The sequence below is a fragment of the Canis lupus genome, chromosome 1 (genome assembly GCF_048164855.1).
Source record: "Canis lupus baileyi chromosome 1, mCanLup2.hap1, whole genome shotgun sequence".
In the NCBI taxonomy this organism is placed as follows: domain Eukaryota; kingdom Metazoa; phylum Chordata; class Mammalia; order Carnivora; family Canidae; genus Canis; species Canis lupus.
This window is the reverse complement of record NC_132838.1, coordinates 28,568,195-28,587,885: the sequence shown is the minus strand read 5'-3', so window position 1 is coordinate 28,587,885 and position 19,691 is coordinate 28,568,195. Positions and strand designations below refer to the sequence as shown.

The window sequence follows — 19,691 nt, the reverse complement described above, 5'->3', positions numbered from 1 at the left end:
CCTGCTATCCTATTTTCTCTGACTTCTCTGTATCTTCTTTTTCTGTTCTGTTGCTTCAGTCTTTTTCTTAGTCTACATGGTGTTTTCAGACAGACATCCATGGCTCATCTACCTCCTATGTCTTGATGCTTCCCAGATTTCGATTTTTTTTTTTTTTTTGCTTCCCCGATTTCCAACTCAGGTGTCTTTTCACTCTCTGTGCTATTGCTGGACATCTCCACAGAAAGTGTGCTCCTAGGGTTCCATTCTCATGGAATTTGATGTGACTGGTGCCCCCTGAAATGCATCTTCTCGACTGGTGCCCCCTGAAATGCATCTTCTCCCACCTGTATGCCTTGTAGACACTTCAAGTTTACCGAGGCTAAATGGATTTTGTTGTTTAATTTCCTATCTCACATTTAATGCCACTGTCATCATAGACTTCTTCCTTTTGCCATTATCTATCATCTACCTTATTCCCAAACTCTTGAATTTACTTCCTATCTGCAGTGTGTACATTTCCCCCATCAACCTCTCCTCCTTTCTGACACAAAAATACCATCGCGTCACTTCTCTGTTCACAGTTCTTCACTGGCTTCCTGTTCTTTAACTGAGGATGGAATTCCAGCCTTGAGCATGATTTATGAGGCCCCTTTATCGTTTGTCTCTTGCCTGTCCCTGTTGCCTCATGTCTTGCCTTTTCCTCCTTATTGCACATGGTCCCATAAACATTTCACATAAAAGACACATGGGTCTTAGCACATGTCACATGTGATTATGACTCTATGCCTGTGCACAGTCTCCTGGGTCAGCAGTGTTTCCTCCTTCCCCCTACCCTTATATACAGCCACATGCTAAACTCCTGTTCTTTCTCCTTCTGAGTGCCCAGCTAGTACAGTCATTCCCTCTCATGGATTCTTTGGAGTACCTTCTATTCTTATTGTACATTCTAAATAAATTTGTCTCTGGACAGTGTAATCATTTTTGTCTTTCTCTTCACTAGAGTAAACCCTTTATGGGTAGTGGCTTACATTTTCATCTTTTTATCCCTAGTGGTTACATGGCTTGGTATGGAGTAAATGCTCAGTAATTATTCAAAAAAAGAATGAATCTCACTTTTTGTAACATGAAAGTTTTTATTTGTAAGAAAGTCTAGAGTAGAATGTGGGATGCCATATTTAGTAGATATGTTAAAAATTCTGAAATGATCTTTGCTTAATGTTCATTGCACTGCTAGTTTTATGTAACTCCCAGGTGTAACCAACAGCGATCATCAGGTAACATTGCTATGTGAATTGTAAGATTTGGTCATGTTTTGCAGATCAAGGATCTGGATTTTGTGTAACTGGTAAAATTGAAGCTGGTTATATCCAGACTGGTGACCGACTACTAGCAATGCCTCCTAACGAAACTTGTACTGCAAAAGGTATTCCTCTGCGAGATTCTTTTGCTAAAAACCTTCAGGTTGAGACAGCAGATTTTTAAAAGTAGTTTAGTTATTAACTCCTGAGTGAATAACCTCTTAGTGAAATTGTAACTGACTGTCAAAATGATACTAACTGTTGAAGATAAAAATGTGAAAACATTAAACGATTTTTTCTGTTGTGACTATGTGTATATAAATGTACATAGAACATTCAAACTGTGGTGGCATTTCTTCTTTTTTTTTTTTTTCTGACACTAATTCAAAAAGCCTGGTTAGGATTTAACCAGATGTATAGACACCTGACAGATACATTTAAAATAGTATTCAGTAGCAGAAATTAAATCTAACCCCATCCTGGCACTGAACAGTGAGTAACAAAGCAGACTGCTTGCTACTGTGTTGTTTTAAAACGTATATTTCAGAATTACTATAAGGTAACAGCTTTGATCGTGTTTATACCAAAAAAATATTTTTTGCACTGAGACCTAAGAAAATAAGATGCAAATGCAAAGAATCCTAATGTTGAAAAGAGAAATTGAGCTAATGTGCCAGTTACTGCTTTCCCACATGTAATATATGACCTTTCATAATGAACAATAACATTTCTATCTTTGAATCCTTTGCTCTTACAAGTGTATGTGTTATTCTTTCTGAATTCTGCTTGAAAGTTTATAATTCTGTATTTATCTTAATCTAGCTTCCAGCTAAGCCTCCAACTTCAACATAAAACTGATGATATGTTTTATACTATAGTAGTAATATAATAATTTATAGCAATTTTAAGCTAAAATATAGTGGGAATGTTAAAAAATTTTAGATTTCAGTGCTCTTCCTCTATCTCTCTCTCTCTTTTTTTTTTAAAATTTATTTATTTATTTTGGAGAGGATGAGTGGGAGGGGCAGAAGGAGAGGGAGAGAGAATCCCAAGCAGATTCCCCGCTGAGCCTGGAGCCCAGCACAGGTCTCTGTCTCAGGACCCTGTGATCACAACCTGAGCTGAAATCAAGAGTCAAGTATTTAACGACTGAGCCACTCAGACACCTTTCCTCTGTTACACTTATTTATAGTTTATATGCAGAGTTGTACCTGACTGGTTTATAAATTTGAATGTACATTTTGTTTGAATTATTTTGCTTACTTTAAAAGTTGATTTCTTAAAGATTATAAGAAATTAATATCTTTTTAGGTAAAAATTTAAAGAATAAGGGAATGAAAGCCAAAGTTACTTCCATTTTATTTTTTTCTTTCTGCTTGCCTACGGATTGTGAAACTTCTGTTTAGATAAAGAGTAATGCACACATTGAAAAAAAAGATTTATTTATTTATTTATTTTAGAGAGAGAGAGAGCACAAGAGCATAAGTGGAGGGAAGGATAGAGGGAGAGAGAATTTCAAGCAGACTCCTCACTGAGCGCAGAGCCCAAGGCTTGATCTCACAACCCTGAGATCATAACCTGAGCCAAAACCAAGAGTCAGACGCTCAACCCACTGAGCCACCAGGCACCCCAATAATGCATGCTTTTTATACAAGAATCATTTTCCATCAACCTATTGTTTGCAAGTTCAGATCTCTGCTTTTGTTTTTTAAAGTGATCAAGAACTACAACATTTTTGACATACTAATTTCTTTGTTAATGAGGTCTTTTGAGAACAGGAATTTTTAATAATCGATAGGCATGAATTAAAACCATGATCCTAAAATTATCATAGACTTTACAGATTGGCTCTTTTGTGACCTCCAAAATCATACTTTACCTCTGAAAGTACCACATTCTTTCTCTCTCTCCTTCCTGTCCCTTACCCATCAGGAAAACTCTAACCATTTATCTTTAGTCTTAAGGAGAAGCTGTATCAGAAGCACCTGAGATCATACTCCACTCCTTGACGGCCACTCTTGTAACCCAGCTTTGGAGGTTCTCAGTTCTTAATTTCTAACTCTTGCTTTTGCTTAATTTACTTGATTGTTCAATGCACCCTTCTATCTCAACAATTCTGTCACTAACCAGTAGTATCCTAAAAGAGAGAAAGGACTAAATCTGCTACCAATAAATGGAAATTCTAAATTAAGTTTTCATTTTATTAATGTATCAGGTTTATGGACTGTTAAAAAAGAACTTCTTTGTATGATGTCTGTCCAAGGAAGAGGGTCCTTAAGAAGATGAGTATTATATATAGGACAGTCTAACATATTTAAAGAGAGAAAATCAGATTATAGATTTCCCCTAAAAAATTTTATATTGCTTGTTGAACATCTAGTATGAAAACTCTTCAGAATTCTAAGCTAAAGGCAATCTCTGTTAAGTGTAAGTAGCTAGCCTCTGTCTTCAGTTCCACATTTCATAGCAAAAATCAGATGTGGTCACTTTAAGTTTACATTTTAAAACTAAATTTCATTAGTTGAAAATTTAACAAATACTTCTTGATATCATAATTGTTAACATTTTTTGGAATCAAGAACCTCTTTGATGCCTTGATGAAAGTTATGGCCCTCCTAGGATTAGTGCGAATGTGTACATAAATAAAATTTTACATAAAACTGTAGATTGTCTCAGAGCTCTTCAGAGTTCTCCCTGAACTCATAAAAAGTCTGAAAGAAACTTATTTAAGAGTTTCTTAAGAGCATGCTACATGGGAAAAATAAGTATTTTGAGAAAGATAAGGATGAATTATAGTTTACTAAAATCATGTCAGTTAAGAACTGTTTCTCAGTGGTCGGCCCATGCATGTACTGTCTTCATCAAAACGCTCAAGTTCTGGCAGCCTGGGTGGCTCAGCAGCTTAGCGCTGCCGTCAGCCCAGGGTGTGACCCTGGAGACCCGGGATCAAGTCCCGCATTGGGCTCCCTGCAAGGAGCCTGCTTCTCCCTCTGCCTCTGTCTCTCTCTCTCTTTATCTCTGTATCTCCCATGAATAAATAAATAAAATCTTTAAAAAACAAAAAACAATAAAACTTCAGGTTCTAGTGGAAAGAAACTTATCCCATCAATTGCCTCTCAGAATCAGGAAATATGAGATACCTTTTAAAAGCTTTTGAATAAGGTAGCTGAGTAGTACCCTTTGTAATTGTTCTCCAGGATTATCTCTAGGTAATAAAAGTATATAGCAACACCTGAGATTATTTTTAAATTAAATTCCTGCACTTTTCATATAACCAGTTATCATTGTGTATCTCTCTGGAAAGTATTTCTTTTGAGCCAGGAGTAGTGAAGGGGCCTGTCAAGAGCACAATCTGAGCAGTGATGCCCAAAGGATTACTCAGAGAACTCAGGTGATTGTTTGTTTAGGTGGTTGTCTAATTAAAAGCAGAGTTCAAGAGAATAAAATATAAGTGGGCACCTTCTTTAGTCCCCTATTTTATGTTATCAAGTCATTTGAGCTGCATTATTATGCATGCAGTTATAAGAGAACTGTTTGGGGTATGTTTAATGAATATACAGGTTTTATAAATGAGTTTTAAAATCTTTATTAATTAAGCAGAAATAGGCCTTTTTTTTTTGACAAATACAAGTCACTTTATGTTTAGGGTGGTGTTCTAGAAGAGTTAAGTCTAGAGGAAGTGTGTTTTCCTCAACGCTCACAGTTACACTTCTCATTCTCAATCCATTCATATTGAAAATGATGAGTAGTGACTGATGAGGCATAAATCAGCCAAGCTCTCTTGGTTATGGTTCGATATTGAGGTGTGTCACTGTATGCTTTGGTTTTTACTCATTTCCAGGAATCACTCTGCACGATGAACCGGTCGACTGGGCGGCAGCAGGTGATCATGTTAGTCTTACGTTAGTTGGGATGGATATCATCAAGATCAAGTGAGTGAGAAAATGAGTTTAAGTGACCATTGTTTTGGATATGGGACCTCAAAACATAGGTTTTGCTATTCACCTGCTAAACTGAAAGGAGTATTAATTTCAGATTTCATTTGGCCAAACATAGGCACTTGTAGAAGTGTAAGAATGATGAACAAAACCTACTTAAAACTGAAATTAATACATAACAGCATATGTACTTGTCATGTTCTTTGAATGAAAACTATTAGGTATGAAAGTGTTACAGTGTTAATAATGGTTATAAAGCTATGCTTTAGCCCAAAGGGGTATTTAGAAAAAGTTACCAACTTACTTGATTGTTTCACTTTGTAAATGATTTTAGAGGTATTCCTATTGGATGTATATTTATTTATCCTTCAACTACCTTCTTTTTTTTATTTTGTCTCATTACAGTGTTGGTTGCATATTTTGTGGCCCCAAAGAGCCCATTAAATCTTGCACTCGTTTCAGAGCTCGAATCCTCATCTTTAATATTGAAATTCCTATTACTAAAGGATTTCCTGTAAGTTTCAAAATGTTTGTTATTGTAACTTCAAAGTTAACTTCGAAGTAACTTCATCCTAAAAAGTAGTAACTTATTTTATAAGCAAGAATGCTACAGTTATTTTCAACTAACATCTTAATACTCTAATCCAGAAAAATATATTAGATTTTGAAAGTCATTTTTATTTTTTTATTTTGGTCCTTGAACCTGGAGGTTTTTTCAAAGAGGAATTAAGAAGAAATATTATAAATAGGATATCAACTAATGATAATAGTAAAATTCATCTAGGGAAAATGGTAGATATTTTTTACTGTGTTCTAGAGGTTATTTGACTAATCTTAGATTGTGTTTTTCTATTCTTGTTTTAACATGCTTATTCATATTTTATTATTGTAAGAGTAATACATTATTACATGAAACTTTGGAAAACACAAAAGATAAGGATAGGCTATAATTGCATAATACATATAACTATCTCTACACTTTACATTTTAATGGTTTTTTTTTTATGTGTGTATGTTGTCCACCCATCAGTATTTATGGGCATATTCTAGGGATGCTTGCCATAGGATTAACTAATTTAAGAACTGAAGCAGCACATTCAAACTTAACAGGCTGTGATGTTTGTTTGGTAGGTTATCATTTCCCAGCATCATTTGAACATTTATGGAAAGGAGGGGGATTTTATACTATAATGTTACTTAGCCAGAAGACATATTACTAGTGAATTGTATGAGTTCCTTCTTTTATGTGTAATTTTTTCCCAGATATTTGGGGGTCATGCTCTGTTTATAGATTGATACTTTGCTTTTGCCACTTAACAGATAAAGTTTTTCCCATTAGGCTTTTTTTTTTTTTTTTTTATCAGCTTATATAGTACAGATTTGTATGATAATCAAAAGTATTTCTCAGTGGAATTAAATGGCTTGCCTTTGAAAATACAAACAGATTGTTTTTACCATTTGATACATCTTGAAATAATAATAAGATAGTAGTTGACCTTTAAACTTAATTTGGTTAGTGATAAGGTTTTTGAGGTTGGAAATAAATTTATTTAGCTCATTTAAATTCATTTTATACTTAATATACCTTTATTTGAGATAACCATGTGCTTTTTTTTTTTTTAAGGATTTTATTTATTCATGAAAGACACAGAGAGAGAGAGAGAGAGAGAGAGAGAGAGGCAGACACACAGGCAGAGGGAGAACCAGACAGGCTCCATGCAGGGAGCCTGACATGGGACTCCATCCCAGATCTCCAGAATCAGGCCCTGGGCCGAAGGTGACACTAAACCCGCTGAGCCACCCGGGCTGCCCAACCATGTGCTTTGATTAGAGTTCTTTGTAATTATTTCTATGTGAATTTGATCAGATAAAAATTATAAGATACTGTTTTTAAGTATTTTAGTTTTATGAACATATTCCATTTCTCTCATATGCTGAAAAAAGGAGTAAAGTTTCTCTCAAAAAAAAAAAATTTACAGTTGAAAACATTTAATTTTTAAATATTTAGAATTTATGTTTGATAGGCAAGAAACTACAGCTTATTTGCTATGAATGAATGATACTCGTTCTTAGAAAGCAGTATGTCCAATGGGGAGAAGATAGAGAGGTTGGTTACTGTATGTTTTTACTCATGCAGCAGTAATTTTTTGCCATTGGAGAGGCAGAGAGGTCAAGAGGTCAGTAGTTACTTTCAGTAGTAATACTGTCTTCCTGTCTACTGTAGTTTCTTAAAAATAAGTATGAATTGAAAGTTTGTCAGTGCTGTTTTATGAGATTCCACCTGTGTATATTGATTCATGAATACCCAGACGAAATTTGTTTCAGAAAAAAACAGTCAGGTTTTGTCACTTAATCTACCTCTTGTGGGAAGAAACCTTCAGTGTTTGTTTTGTTTTGTTTTAAAACCAAGAAAAGGCTTCCTAAGCGATTAAAATTTACTATTTAGGGAATAATTTCTTAATGCTACATAAATAAATTTGTGTCTCTTGGTTTATATGGTAAACTCTATTTAAGAAGAAAAAGTAGGAGAATGGGTTAGATTTTAACTAAATTCATACTTTTTATTGTGGTAGAATATTTCATAACATAAAATTTACCATTTTAATCATTTTTAAATGTACAGTTCAGTGGCATTTAGTACACTTACATCATTCATTGTATGGCCATCTGTACTATCCATCTCGCCGAATTTTTCCTCATCCCCTTACTGAAACTCTGGACTCATTAAATAATAACTCCTTATTATTCTTTCCCTTTTTCCCCTGGTAACCTGTATTCTGCTTTCTCTATGAATTTGCCTATTCCAGATGCCTCATATAAGTGGAATCATAACAATTTATCCTTTTGTGTCAGATTTATTTCACTTAGCATAGCATAATGTTTTCAGAGTTCATCAATGTTGTAACATGTTTCAGACTTTCATTTCTTTTTGAGATTGAATGCTATTCCATTGTATGTATATGCATACATATTGTTTATCCATTCATCTGTTGATGGTCATTTGCATTGTTTCCATCTTTCAGCAATTGAACATTGGCATACAAGTATCTGTTTGAGCCCCTGCTTTCAGTTCTTTTGGGCGTATACCCAGGAGTGGAATTGCTGGATCCTATGATCATTCTGTTTAACCTTTTGAGGAATCACCAAACTATTTTCTTTTTTTTTTTTTAAGATTTTATTTATTCATGAGGGAGAGAGAGAGAGAGAGAGAGAGAGAGAGAGAGAGAGAGAGAGAGAAAGCAGAGACACAGGCAGAGGGAGAAGCAGGGTCCATGCAAGGAGCCTGACATGGGACTCGATCCCAGGTCTCCAAGATTAGGCCCTGGGCTGAAGGCGGTGCTAAACTGCTGAGCCACCTGGGCTGCCCACCAAACTGTTTTCCATAGCTGCACCATTTTACATTCCTGCCAGCGGTACACAAGGATTCTAATCTGTCCACTTTGTCATCAACGCTTGTTAATGTGTGTGTGTATCGGGGGTGGTGTGTGGTATTTGTTGTTTGTTTGTAATAGGCAAACTAATGGGTATGGAGTGGTATCTCGTGCTTTTGATTTGTACTTCCCTATTGGCTAGTGATGCTGAGTATCTTTTTACTTCTTTATATATTTTAGGTATTAATCCCTTGTCAGATACATGATTTGCAGATATATTCTTCATTCTGTGGTTTGTCCTTTTGATCTTTTAATAGTACTGTTTGATACACAAACGTGTATTTATTTATTTATTTATTCCTTTTTAAAGATTTTATTTATTTGGGATCCCTGGGTGGCGCAGCGGTTTGGCGCCTGCCTTTGGCCCAGGGCACGATCCTGGAAACCCGGGATTGAATCCCACGTCGGGCTCCCGGTGCATGGAGCCTGCTTCTCCCTCTGCCTATGTCTCTGCCTCTCTCTCTCTCTCTCTCTCTCTCTCTCTGTGTGTGTGACTATCAAAAATAAATAAAAATTAAAAAGAAAAGATTTTATTTATTTATTCATAAGAGATACAGAGAGCGAGAGAGAGAGAGGCAGAGGGAGAAGCAACTCTATGCAGGGAGCCTGACGTGGGACTCGATCCCAGTTCTCCAGGATCAGGCCCTGGGCTGCAGGTGGCGCTAAGCCGCTGAGCCACCTGGGCTGCCCATGATGCACAAAAGTTTTAAATTTTGATGAGGTCCCCTTTAGCTTTGTTTCATTGCTTATATTTTTGATGTCATATATAAGAAATCATTGCCAGCTTCAACATCAAGTAAACTTCTCCCTCTATTTTCTTTTATGAGTTTCATAGTTTTAGTTCTTATGTTTGGATCTTTGATCCATTTTGAATTAATTTTTGTACATGGATAAAGTAAGGCTTTATCTTCATTCTTTTGCATGTAGATATTCCATTTTGCCAACACCATTTGTTGTAAAGACTATCCTGTCTCTATTTGAATGGTCTTGGCATCCTTGTTGCAAACTAATTGACCATATAAGCATTGATGATGGGTTACTCAGAGGTGTAAGGAAAATAATAATTTGGCTTATTTTGCCACCTAACAGATTATGTAGCTCCTTGTAGTTTATAAGACACTAGATAATTTTATTTTCACAACTGCACATGAATTACAGTGCTAACCCTTATTTGCAACTCTTCAAGCTAGTGTGTTTCAGAATGCAGAAATATTCAGATTATAGAAAGATGATGTGATGCATGCATTTTACATAAAACCCTTAACAAAGAACAGGGCAACATCCTGTAATTAAACATAGTAATCATTCTCTACCACAACTTATTAATATTAATGCTAAGTAAAATAAATAAGGACTGGAAATTGCCTTATTTCAAATGCTGTTTACTACTTAAATAAGTTTATAGCAGAATTAGGAAAAAATTAGGTTTTCAGTCTTTCAGATTTTGGAATTACAGATAAGATTGTGGACTTATATTAGTGTTGTCTGCACTTTTAAGAATGAGGAATTGGAGACTTGGGAGTGGTGACTATCTGAATAATAAGTGATTAAGCCAGGACTCATTCTCAGCACTTTTCACTTTGAAGTGCAGTACTTTCTTTTTCTTTTACATTATGCTTCAGACTGCTTTGAATTATAGATGACTTTGATTATATAGAATATGAGTTAAATGTTAACATATAATTATTTTCCACTTATTGGCATATAGATTTTTTTCACTTATGTGTTCCATAAGGGTTTTGTTTTTGTTTTTATTTATTTATTTTTTTGTTTTTGTTTTTGAGGTACTATTTGGAAGGTGGTATGGAGATAAAAAACAAATTAAACTTACCCCCATACTGCCACAACCTGTTCTTCATCCACCTCATTGGATGGAACCCACCACATATAGCTCACAAATAGGTTAGAAGAAACTTAACTAGGTTCATATGCCTCTACTTTTTCAAATTTGGTAAGCCATGGTTGGAGACCAGTACCGATTTCATAGTCACACCCGAGCCAAGTAAGGTGATTTCCGCTTGTTTACCTGTTTGTTGCAAAAGAAATGTTTCTTAGATATGTAGACCCATATTTATGTTATTCATTGGTGCTCTTTGACCATTGGATGCACAAATGTGTCTTTACCACACGTTATGGAAGGCTTTTTTTCCCCCTAAGAATTGGTCATTAAATTTTTCTAGAATGTTTCTAGTTTATAAAGGTCAAATGCCATTGATTAAAAAAAATAAATAAATAAATTAAAAAAATAAAACCTCCAAAAAACTCAAAACTAATTTGCCTTTGCAGAGAAATGGAAGTTCAGTTGTGCCTTAAAAAAAGAAACACCGTATGACTGATTTCCTCCATGTGTTTTAGGTGTTCTTATTCCTTCATTCTTATATTTATTTCACAAATATTTACTGAGTGCTGATTAAATATCTGGCACTGGTGTACATAGTTCCTAGTCTCTGTGAGTTTATATTTACATGGGAGGACAGGCACTTAAAACAGCAGTTACAGTAAAGATGAGATGTTATGTTGTGGGATTATGGAACACAGAGGAAGGCATCTAGCTCAGACTAGGGGTTCAGGCTTCTTGCAAGAAGTGATGCTTTTCTCTGAGAGAGGTGGTATAGTAGGATGAGTGAGTTAGCCAGCTGAAGCTGATGTGTTCCAGCCAAAGGCATGATAGATGTGAAAACCTGAAAGTTAGAAAGGGCTTGGTTCATGTAGGTAGTGGAAGCTCAGTGCGTCTGGAGTGGAGAAGGTGAGAGAAGATGGAGAGACGCTAGGCTGGAGAAATAAGTGAGGGTCAGGTTGAGAAGACCTTCGGTGCTTCTGTGGTTTTAAAAAGCAAAGATGTACCATTAAATTTGTCTTTTAGAAAATCAGTCTGGTAGACGTAATGAAGAATGGATGAGAGAGGGACAAGCGTGGCAGAGACAGACCAGGGAGGAGTGTGCGTTTTAACTCTCATGAGAGAGGATGGTCCTGGATTGAGGACAGCATTGTCCTGGAGAGAGGAGGAGACAGAATTAACAAAGTACTCCCTGAGAGACTCTGTTTTTAGAAAGTTACAGAGTCCAGGATTTTGCATCCATAAGTCCCCCTTGTATTTCTCTTTTCTGAATGTGCGAACTATTTCGGCCAGGAAGTTTCATCTTAGAAGTGTTTCTTCAGGCATGAGATGGTACTTCTAAGCAGTTAAACTTTAGCTTTGCTGCATCCTTAGTGTCTGGTCTTCCCACTATACCCCACTGTAGACAGGTTGCACACTTGGTGCTAATTGTTTGAATGAGGATAGCCACTCTAATGCTGACTCCAGTTGACCTCAGCATAAAGTTCACCTCTGAAACATCATTGTGGCCACAGTAAGTCACTTAACCTTTTTGATATTAAACTTCCTTACATGTAAAACATGAACATAATAGCTAATATCCAGGGTCATCAATTAACTGAATGTTTACCATGTGCTAGACACCACTTCAAAATAACCTTGATTTTCCTTGGTGATAAGGAACCTGAGGCTGCAGGTGTTTAGGGGAAAAGGGCTTTTAAAGAACTTGGCCCAGATCATACACCTGGAAATTGTAGAATCAGGCCTGACTTCAAAGCCTGTCTAAATTCCCACATAATATTTTATTCTCATTATCCAACAATGAATACATTAAGTACTGGCAAATCTCACATGCTTCCCCTTCCCTCATTTTTATGATGAAACAGTTCACAACTGATGAGCATCTACTATACTGGGCACTGTCCCTGATCCTCTTCAGTTCTCTACACGATCCTGTAAGGAAGGTTGCGTGATCTGCTAAGGTTCAGATAGTAAGGTGGTGGAGGAGAAATTTGAACTGGCTCCTGTGACCTGTTTCCCTTAGTAAGTTAGGGAACACCCTGATCACAGTGCTGGGTTTAGAGGAAGCAGCTGGAGACCCTGGAAGGTTCAGGCAGGAGTGCTGGGTATAATAATATGACGAGATGTGACTGTCCGAACAAAAGCCACAGATGTACGGTAAAGTGTTTTTTGATGTGACAAGTTTTTGTTTTAGGTGCTGTTACACTACCAGACTGTCAGTGAACCTGCTGTTATTAAACGATTGATTAGTGTCTTAAACAAAAGCACAGGTGAAGTGACAAAGAAGAAGCCAAAGTGAGTATTTTAATGCACAAATAGTGAACACAAGCAATTTAGTAGGTTTTTTTTTACTGATTAATTCATTTTTATAGTGTTTCTCTTTGTGATAAGTGAAATCTGTTTTTACTTGCTTCAGAAATCTTTGTTTTCTTCTCAAAGACTAGATTAAAAGAAACAAAAAGCTTATTTAAGCTCCTATCTAGGTATGAATGGTAGATATAATTTCTATTTTGAATGTTGGCAGTGGGGTGTGAATTGTGTATAAAAATGTAAGTATAAATTTACATATATGTGTCAAGTTCTAGATACTAATGTTGTAAAAGTAATGGGCACTAAAAAAATCAGTTCTGCATTTTAGAGAATGAATTTGAATTAGGCCAAGCTACTAGTCCCAAATTCCAGCTGAGTGTTCTTGTCACTTCCTTAATAAGAATCATTCTCTATGCTAAGAACACTCCAGGAAGAAAGTGAATTATATATATACTCTATGGCATCTGTTTTTTTCCCCACCCAGAAATTATTTCTGTTTAGAATCCACTTGGAGCTTTAAGCTGAGGCAATCACCACCATGTTGTTTCCCTCTGATTACCATTAATATACAGGCCTTAGTGGACAGTTTCCTTTGGCTGGGACAAGGTTGGGATTTTTCAAAGGACGTGCTTCCTGAGAACTTAAGTTTCTTACCTAATTCAATAAAGGCTAACCATAGTTTGGCTTGGCTGCTTCAGCTTTGGGGTTTTCCTCACGTCAACCCTATGGGGAATCCCACCCAAAATCCCCCCCTTTTTCAGTCTTTGGGTGTTCCTCCTCATTTGTACCTTTGTAAGAGGCCAGAGGTGGTTAGTGGGTTAATAGGTTGGCTCTGAGTGGAAGAGTCTTCACACTGCTCTGAACCCATTCATGTCTGTTTCTCCCATTAGTTAGGAAGAAAGGGCTACTTAATCTCTCAAAGACAGTTCTTTAATAGTTCTTTTTATTTTATTTTTAAGATAAATTTTTAAAACATTGAAAATGATTGGCAATGTTCTATTGGTTTCAGGTGTGTAGCATGGTGATTTGACAGTTATGTGCATTTTTCAGTGCTCACCACAGTATAGTTCTTCATTCTTAACTTGAGTCCTTAGCTTCTGGCATGGCTTTAGTATCTGCCATCATGTTCTGAGAAATATAACTATATAATAAATATAATGGATAAAATTTCTTGGGGACCACTATTTCCTAGGCTCTATTTTCACATGGTTTATATTCTTAGCAATTATATGAAGCTGCACTATTTCCTCCACTTTTCAGATAAGGAAACTAAAGTTTAGAGAGGTGATGTAACATATTCATGTTCACAGAGCTAGCAAGGGGCAGAGTCAGGGTTTTAACCTAGTCAGTTGGTTCACATAAATTATATTATTTTTGGCAGGAGCCAGGTTGTTTGACCCACCCAAGTGACTTGGAGAATTCTCAATCTAAAAATTGACTTACCTAATCCTGAATTTTCCCCTCCCTGCTCCTGCTACAAAGTCCTTGCTCTATGATGCTAGGTTTTAATATATTCTCATATTAGTTTTCCTTGGCCCTTTATTTGTAGCTTCTCTCTATTTTGCACCAACGCCATTTGGTCTTTCTTGTTCATTTCCACTTCAGGTATATTGTAGACTCGATTGCTTTATATGGAATGGAATTGCGCTTTTTGGAAACAAAATTAAGTGCAAATAATGAATATATTAGATGATCTCCTTTCTTAGGAATAGGACTTTGGATTGAAATTGTCCAAAACCAATATTTGGAAATTTTGGAATTCTTTTTTAGAAACTTGTTCAGCTTATTCTAATTTGTCCCTGAACTTATCTTTCAGAAGGAGGGTTTGCTATCTTCTGTCTTTCTAGAGCACATCAAAATTAAATTAGACAACCTTTGCAAAGTGCCCCCTTTTGGTCTCTACTCTTTCAGTAAGTTTGGGTGAGCCCATGTACAAGGATTTTGTACAATCAGGCTCATGCCTCCCTCCCATTTTCTACAAACACCATATTGTGGAAAAATCGTATGTGATTTTACTCTGAACCCCTGTTAAAGACGCACTATTCCTGTGTGAGAAAAGAGAGGGAAAGGAGGGGAAGAGAGATTTAGAGTAGTCTGTTGGCACTAGGAGATTGTCCTCTTCATAGATAACTTCCCAGCATTAATCCACCAGTTAGAATTTTACATTGTATTCCTCTTTTACAATGAAAATTCTTTACTTTATTGAGTCTTTCAATTGCATGAGGAATGAAAGGGAAGGCTTTGGTAGAGGGTCCTTGAGCATTTTAGAGTATAGGGTCCTTCAAGAGTTGTATTTGGAAGATTGGTTTAGAAATATATAAAATATATATTTATCTATCTATCTATCTATCTATCTATCTATCTATCTATCTATCTATCTATCTATAAAATGAACCAGCTAATATTTATTATATCTAGAATTATTCCTCTCATTTCTTTCAACTAACCCAGAAAATTTAGGCACATATTTTCATTTTTAAAAACTTCTTTTCTTCTTAAGTTTTTGAAAGTTGATTTGTGAATGTGAAATCTTTATTTTTCAGTTTATTGCCTTTCTTTACCTGTATGGGATATCCCTGTTCCTCACCCACTTTTTACTTGACAGATTATTGACCAAAGGCCAGAATGCCTTGGTGGAGCTGCAGACACAAAGGCCAGTTGCTCTGGAGCTATACAAAGACTTCAAAGAGCTGGGGAGGTTCATGCTGCGCTACAGTGGTTCTACGATTGCGGCAGGCGTGGTCACGGAGGTATTGCAAAGGGGGTGGTCGCTTCTTTGTCTGCATGTCTTTACCTATTTTGTAAGAATAATTGCTGAGCATTTATGGCTTAAGGGGAGCACAGTTAGGATATTAGAGTAAGATTTTTAAATTTATAGTAAAATTAATTTTTAAAAGATGGCAAGAAAATGTTTGGTTTTAGAACTTTTCATGTGAGGCTTCCAAACTCTTCTTCATGCATAATGTTTCTCAAAATTAAAGTAAGTTTATTGAAAAAGAGATTTGTAAGTAGGCAACCCAGATTAAGAGAATGCAGACTTTAAGAGTCAAATGAATTGGGGGAAGTGATTTCTCTTAATAGGATGGCCCTCATTGCCTTTTTTTTTTTTTTTCTTTAAAGAACTGGTTCTGAGTGCATTTGAAGTGATTCATTCAGAAGGTTCAATTAATGTTTCTGAAAGGGACCTATTGTATCATGTAAGGTGCAGTTGAATTTTGGAGAAAATAGCCAGAGGTGAATCAGCACTTCAGTGATTTAAACCTTCTTTCACATAATCATGAGTAATATAAATCTTAGAAATACTGTATTTTTAAAGGGGGCTTCGTTACTTCATATGATTGTTTTTTACATAAAAATTATTCAGTTCATTTAATAGGATATCTACTTTGAATGTAGGGTTTTATGTTGCATCAAAATTCAGTTATACGTGCATCCTGCAAAAGGCTTTAGAGTTCAGCTGCCCACATTTGTTTTTGCCCCTCTGATTCATAGCAGCACAAGCACATTTTCTCCTTCAGTTCATTTACCTGTAGAAACAGGGTAGTATAACCAACCTCCCAGAGATATGAGTGAAGGGCTCTCACAAAGCATGTGGCATAGTCATTGGCATTCCGCAAATGTTACCTAATGCACTATCATCAACATCACAATCTGCCAAAGCATTCTTTCTAAAAGAGCATTCTAGAAGATACAGTTTCTTATAGAAAATAATGGAGAAATTGTAGCAAACCTCAGAAATAGCATGACTGGAGAAGGGGAAATGTTGCATGAAAAAAGAAAAGTTTCATCTTGATATAATGATTATATTGTTGCCATTTTCCTTTTGCTGTTGTTCTTTAAGTGCAATTGATTAAATCATAGCACTTTTTTTTTCTTTTACAGATAAAAGAATGATGAGTCAGAATTTCTACCATGTTTCCAAATGCAATGAAATAGCTAAGCTTTGTTTTTAAAGAATTCAGTTGTTCAGTTAAAGGAACAATGTGCAATTGGTATTTTTTTAAAATGAGAACCTTAAAACGATATAATCAGCGGCAAAGAAGTATTAATCATCGCTCCTGCAAAAATTTCAAGTTGCCAAATGACAAAGAAAGGCTAATATTGCACTTTCATTAAAAAAAAAAAAAAAGATTTTCCCTTGAAATGTTAGTGAATGGATTTACTTTGCTGAGGTTTATGGGAACTATCTGAAATATGTATTAGAAGACATTCAGTCATCATGAAATGAAATCTACTTCCAGCCAAACCTCAAAATATTTACAGTGTCTTCTTGATTTTCAACTCTACTGCACGTATTTTAAGGAAAAGTAACCAAACTGAGTTGTTTAGGCAGTTAATATTCAACCTGAGCAAAAATTTTTTTTAATTAACTCTAAGAAGAGATTTGCTGAAGGTTATAGAAAAGGTATTTTATGTTGAACATAAGAATATTCTTCTTCCAACAAGTGAACTTTTGAAAGCTTAGTTTGGAATTAGTGGAAACTGTCCCTTTGATAACCAAGATATTATTTAAGGTGTAAAGCGAGCTAATAAAATGTCTTAGTTTGAGCATACCTGCAGACTGTGTTTTGTTTCTTGGATTCTGTTTATGAGATTCTCTACCACATCTTTATCTTGCATATTTTATAGACTGCAAGTCCCCTGTGAGTAAAAGTCATGTTTTTCTTTGAAGTTTTAACGGCAAATTCCAACGTATATTTAGTTGAGTATTTGTTGAGTGGTTTCCTGAGCATAAGTTGCTTTAGAGGAGAATTTGTGCTCAGCTGAGCCTCAGACTCTGATCTGATGGATTATATGATAAGCTTTTTTTATTGGGAAATGGTGTGACTTATATGTTGATGACTTACCATATACATCAGCATTTCTTTTATTCTGTGGAAGAATAACATCCATATGCTAAAATGCACAAAGCATAAATTCTTGGTGAATGATCACACAGTGAACACACCCATATAATACATTTCTTTCCTGAAAAGTATTTGAATAGTTGTTACTTCAGAGTTTACTTGCTCAGGTAAGAAGGTGTCTTATTTATGTATTACGTTAATCAGGAATTTAACTGGTAAATCTGACACAATTAAAAGTGACTTAAGCAGAAAAGAAGACTAGCAGTAGACTTGCTTTGACTCCACCCAGATCGAGCAGCTCCCAGTGTTAGCAAAGACTCATTTATGCTCTGCCTTCTCCGGTGTGGGTTTTGCCCTCAGACTCCATACAGAACCCCCTGTAATCCCATATCTGGGACCCTTGGGTGGCTCAGGGGTTGAGCGTCTGCCTTTGGCTCAGGGTGTAATCCTGGAGTCCTGGGATCAAGTCCCACGTCAGGCTCCCTGCATGGAGCCTGCTTCCTCCTCTGCCTGTGTCTCTGCCCCTCTTTCTGTGTGTGTCTCTCATGAATAAAATAAAATAAAATAAAAAAATCCCACACCTAGATCTTCAAAGCCTTCATCAGGGCCAAGGGCAGGTTTAAAGAGCATGTGTTTTCCAGAATTTCTAGAAACATCTCATCATTGACTATAACTGCATTTAATTTCTTTGGGGCATCCTTGTATTTGAGTATGAAATTAATCACCCACAGCACATAGCTGAGATTCATGGGAGGGTTGGAAGGAAATTCAGGGTGCTTTAGGAGAGGGAAATGAATTCAGACCTGGTAGGACTAAGGACAAGAACAGGAAGCATCTTCTGCTGTGTTAGAAAAGGCCATGATGGGGAATTCCTGGGTTGCTTAGCAGTTTGGCACCTGCCTTTGGCCCAGGGCGCGATCCTGGAGTCCCAGGATCGAGTCCCACGTCGGGCTCCCAGCATGGAGCCTGCTTCTCCCTCCTCCTGTGTCTCTGCCCACCTCTCTCTCTCTGTCTATCATAAGTAAGTAAGTAAGTAACTAAGTAAGTAAGTAAATAAATAAAGAAATAAATAATAAATAATCTTTAATAAAAAAGGACATGATTAATTTATTCTTATTTAAAACAAATGGTAGTAGCAGTAGTAGAAATGAGTTTATTTCTTCCCTCTTAAATTGTGATCAAGTGCAGTCTTTTTATTTACATTATGTTTACAGCTGTTTGTTGCTTTAGGGAGTGGTGACATTAAGGGGACCACCTGTGGGACACATGTGCCGACAGTGGAAAGTTGGGGTTAAGAGACAAGACAAGACATACAGCAAGCATGCCCAAGGTTGGCTTTGGTGGAAATCCTCCCCCTGAAACTTCTATGAATACCAGTAATAGTATATTCATTGGGGTTACTTTGCTTCCCATACTGTGTTTCTTATTCCTATGTGTGGTTTTATTGTTTATTGTTTCTTCGCAGGAGTGGCTTTGTTCTCTGATCTCAACTCTGTGAGTCTCTACTGCTCAGTTGGCCTCTGGAGTAACTAGGCTTAAGAAACATAGATCCATGTTTTTGATTTGTTACTGTTTTTTCACATGTTCATTATTTATGACAGTATTGGAGCCTCTCTGTGATCTTTTTATTTTGTGATGTAGCAAGATTTTTCAAAAAATATATTATGCAAAATTATTTAAATGTCCCTAGCAACATTCCTGATCTGTCGGAGTTCATCAAGATTGTGCAGCTGAAACACACCACACACACACACACACACACACACACACACACCCCTTCCAGAAGATGACCCAATAAAAATTACTGGGTCATCACTTTTCTAGTTTTCCTCTAAAATGTTCATAGAGATAGATGATTGGAAAAACATTCCTTCCTTCCTCAACATGCACCTGCCATACTTTAGGCACAGGAGAGAGCTCTGGAGTGCAGGTCTTCATTGGGCTGACAGCTCAGCCGGGCGCAGCGGGGGTGGGGTGGGGGGGATGGGGGGGTGCTCTAGGTACCACATACTACAAAGGCGAAGTAACAGTATGAAAGCATCCAGCAA

The 19,691-nt window shown here is 36.4% G+C and overlaps 1 protein-coding gene across 4 annotated transcripts in view; it reads left to right on the top strand.

Moving 5' to 3' along the window:
- Positions 1-17,349, top strand: part of HBS1L (HBS1 like translational GTPase) — an 87,027-nt gene extending 69,678 nt beyond the window's left edge. For all 4 annotated transcript variants that reach the window (XM_072824371.1, XM_072824396.1, XM_072824380.1 and 1 more), the window contains 6 exons: positions 1,301-1,405; positions 5,122-5,212; positions 5,624-5,732; positions 12,681-12,781; positions 15,402-15,546; positions 16,679-17,349. In XM_072824371.1, coding sequence (XP_072680472.1) covers positions 1,301-1,405; positions 5,122-5,212; positions 5,624-5,732; positions 12,681-12,781; positions 15,402-15,546; positions 16,679-16,690 — 563 coding nt within the window. In that variant the 3' untranslated portion in view covers positions 16,691-17,349. The remainder of the gene's footprint in view (positions 1-1,300; positions 1,406-5,121; positions 5,213-5,623; positions 5,733-12,680; positions 12,782-15,401; positions 15,547-16,678) is intronic.
- Positions 17,350-19,691: the final 2,342 nt, after the last annotated feature.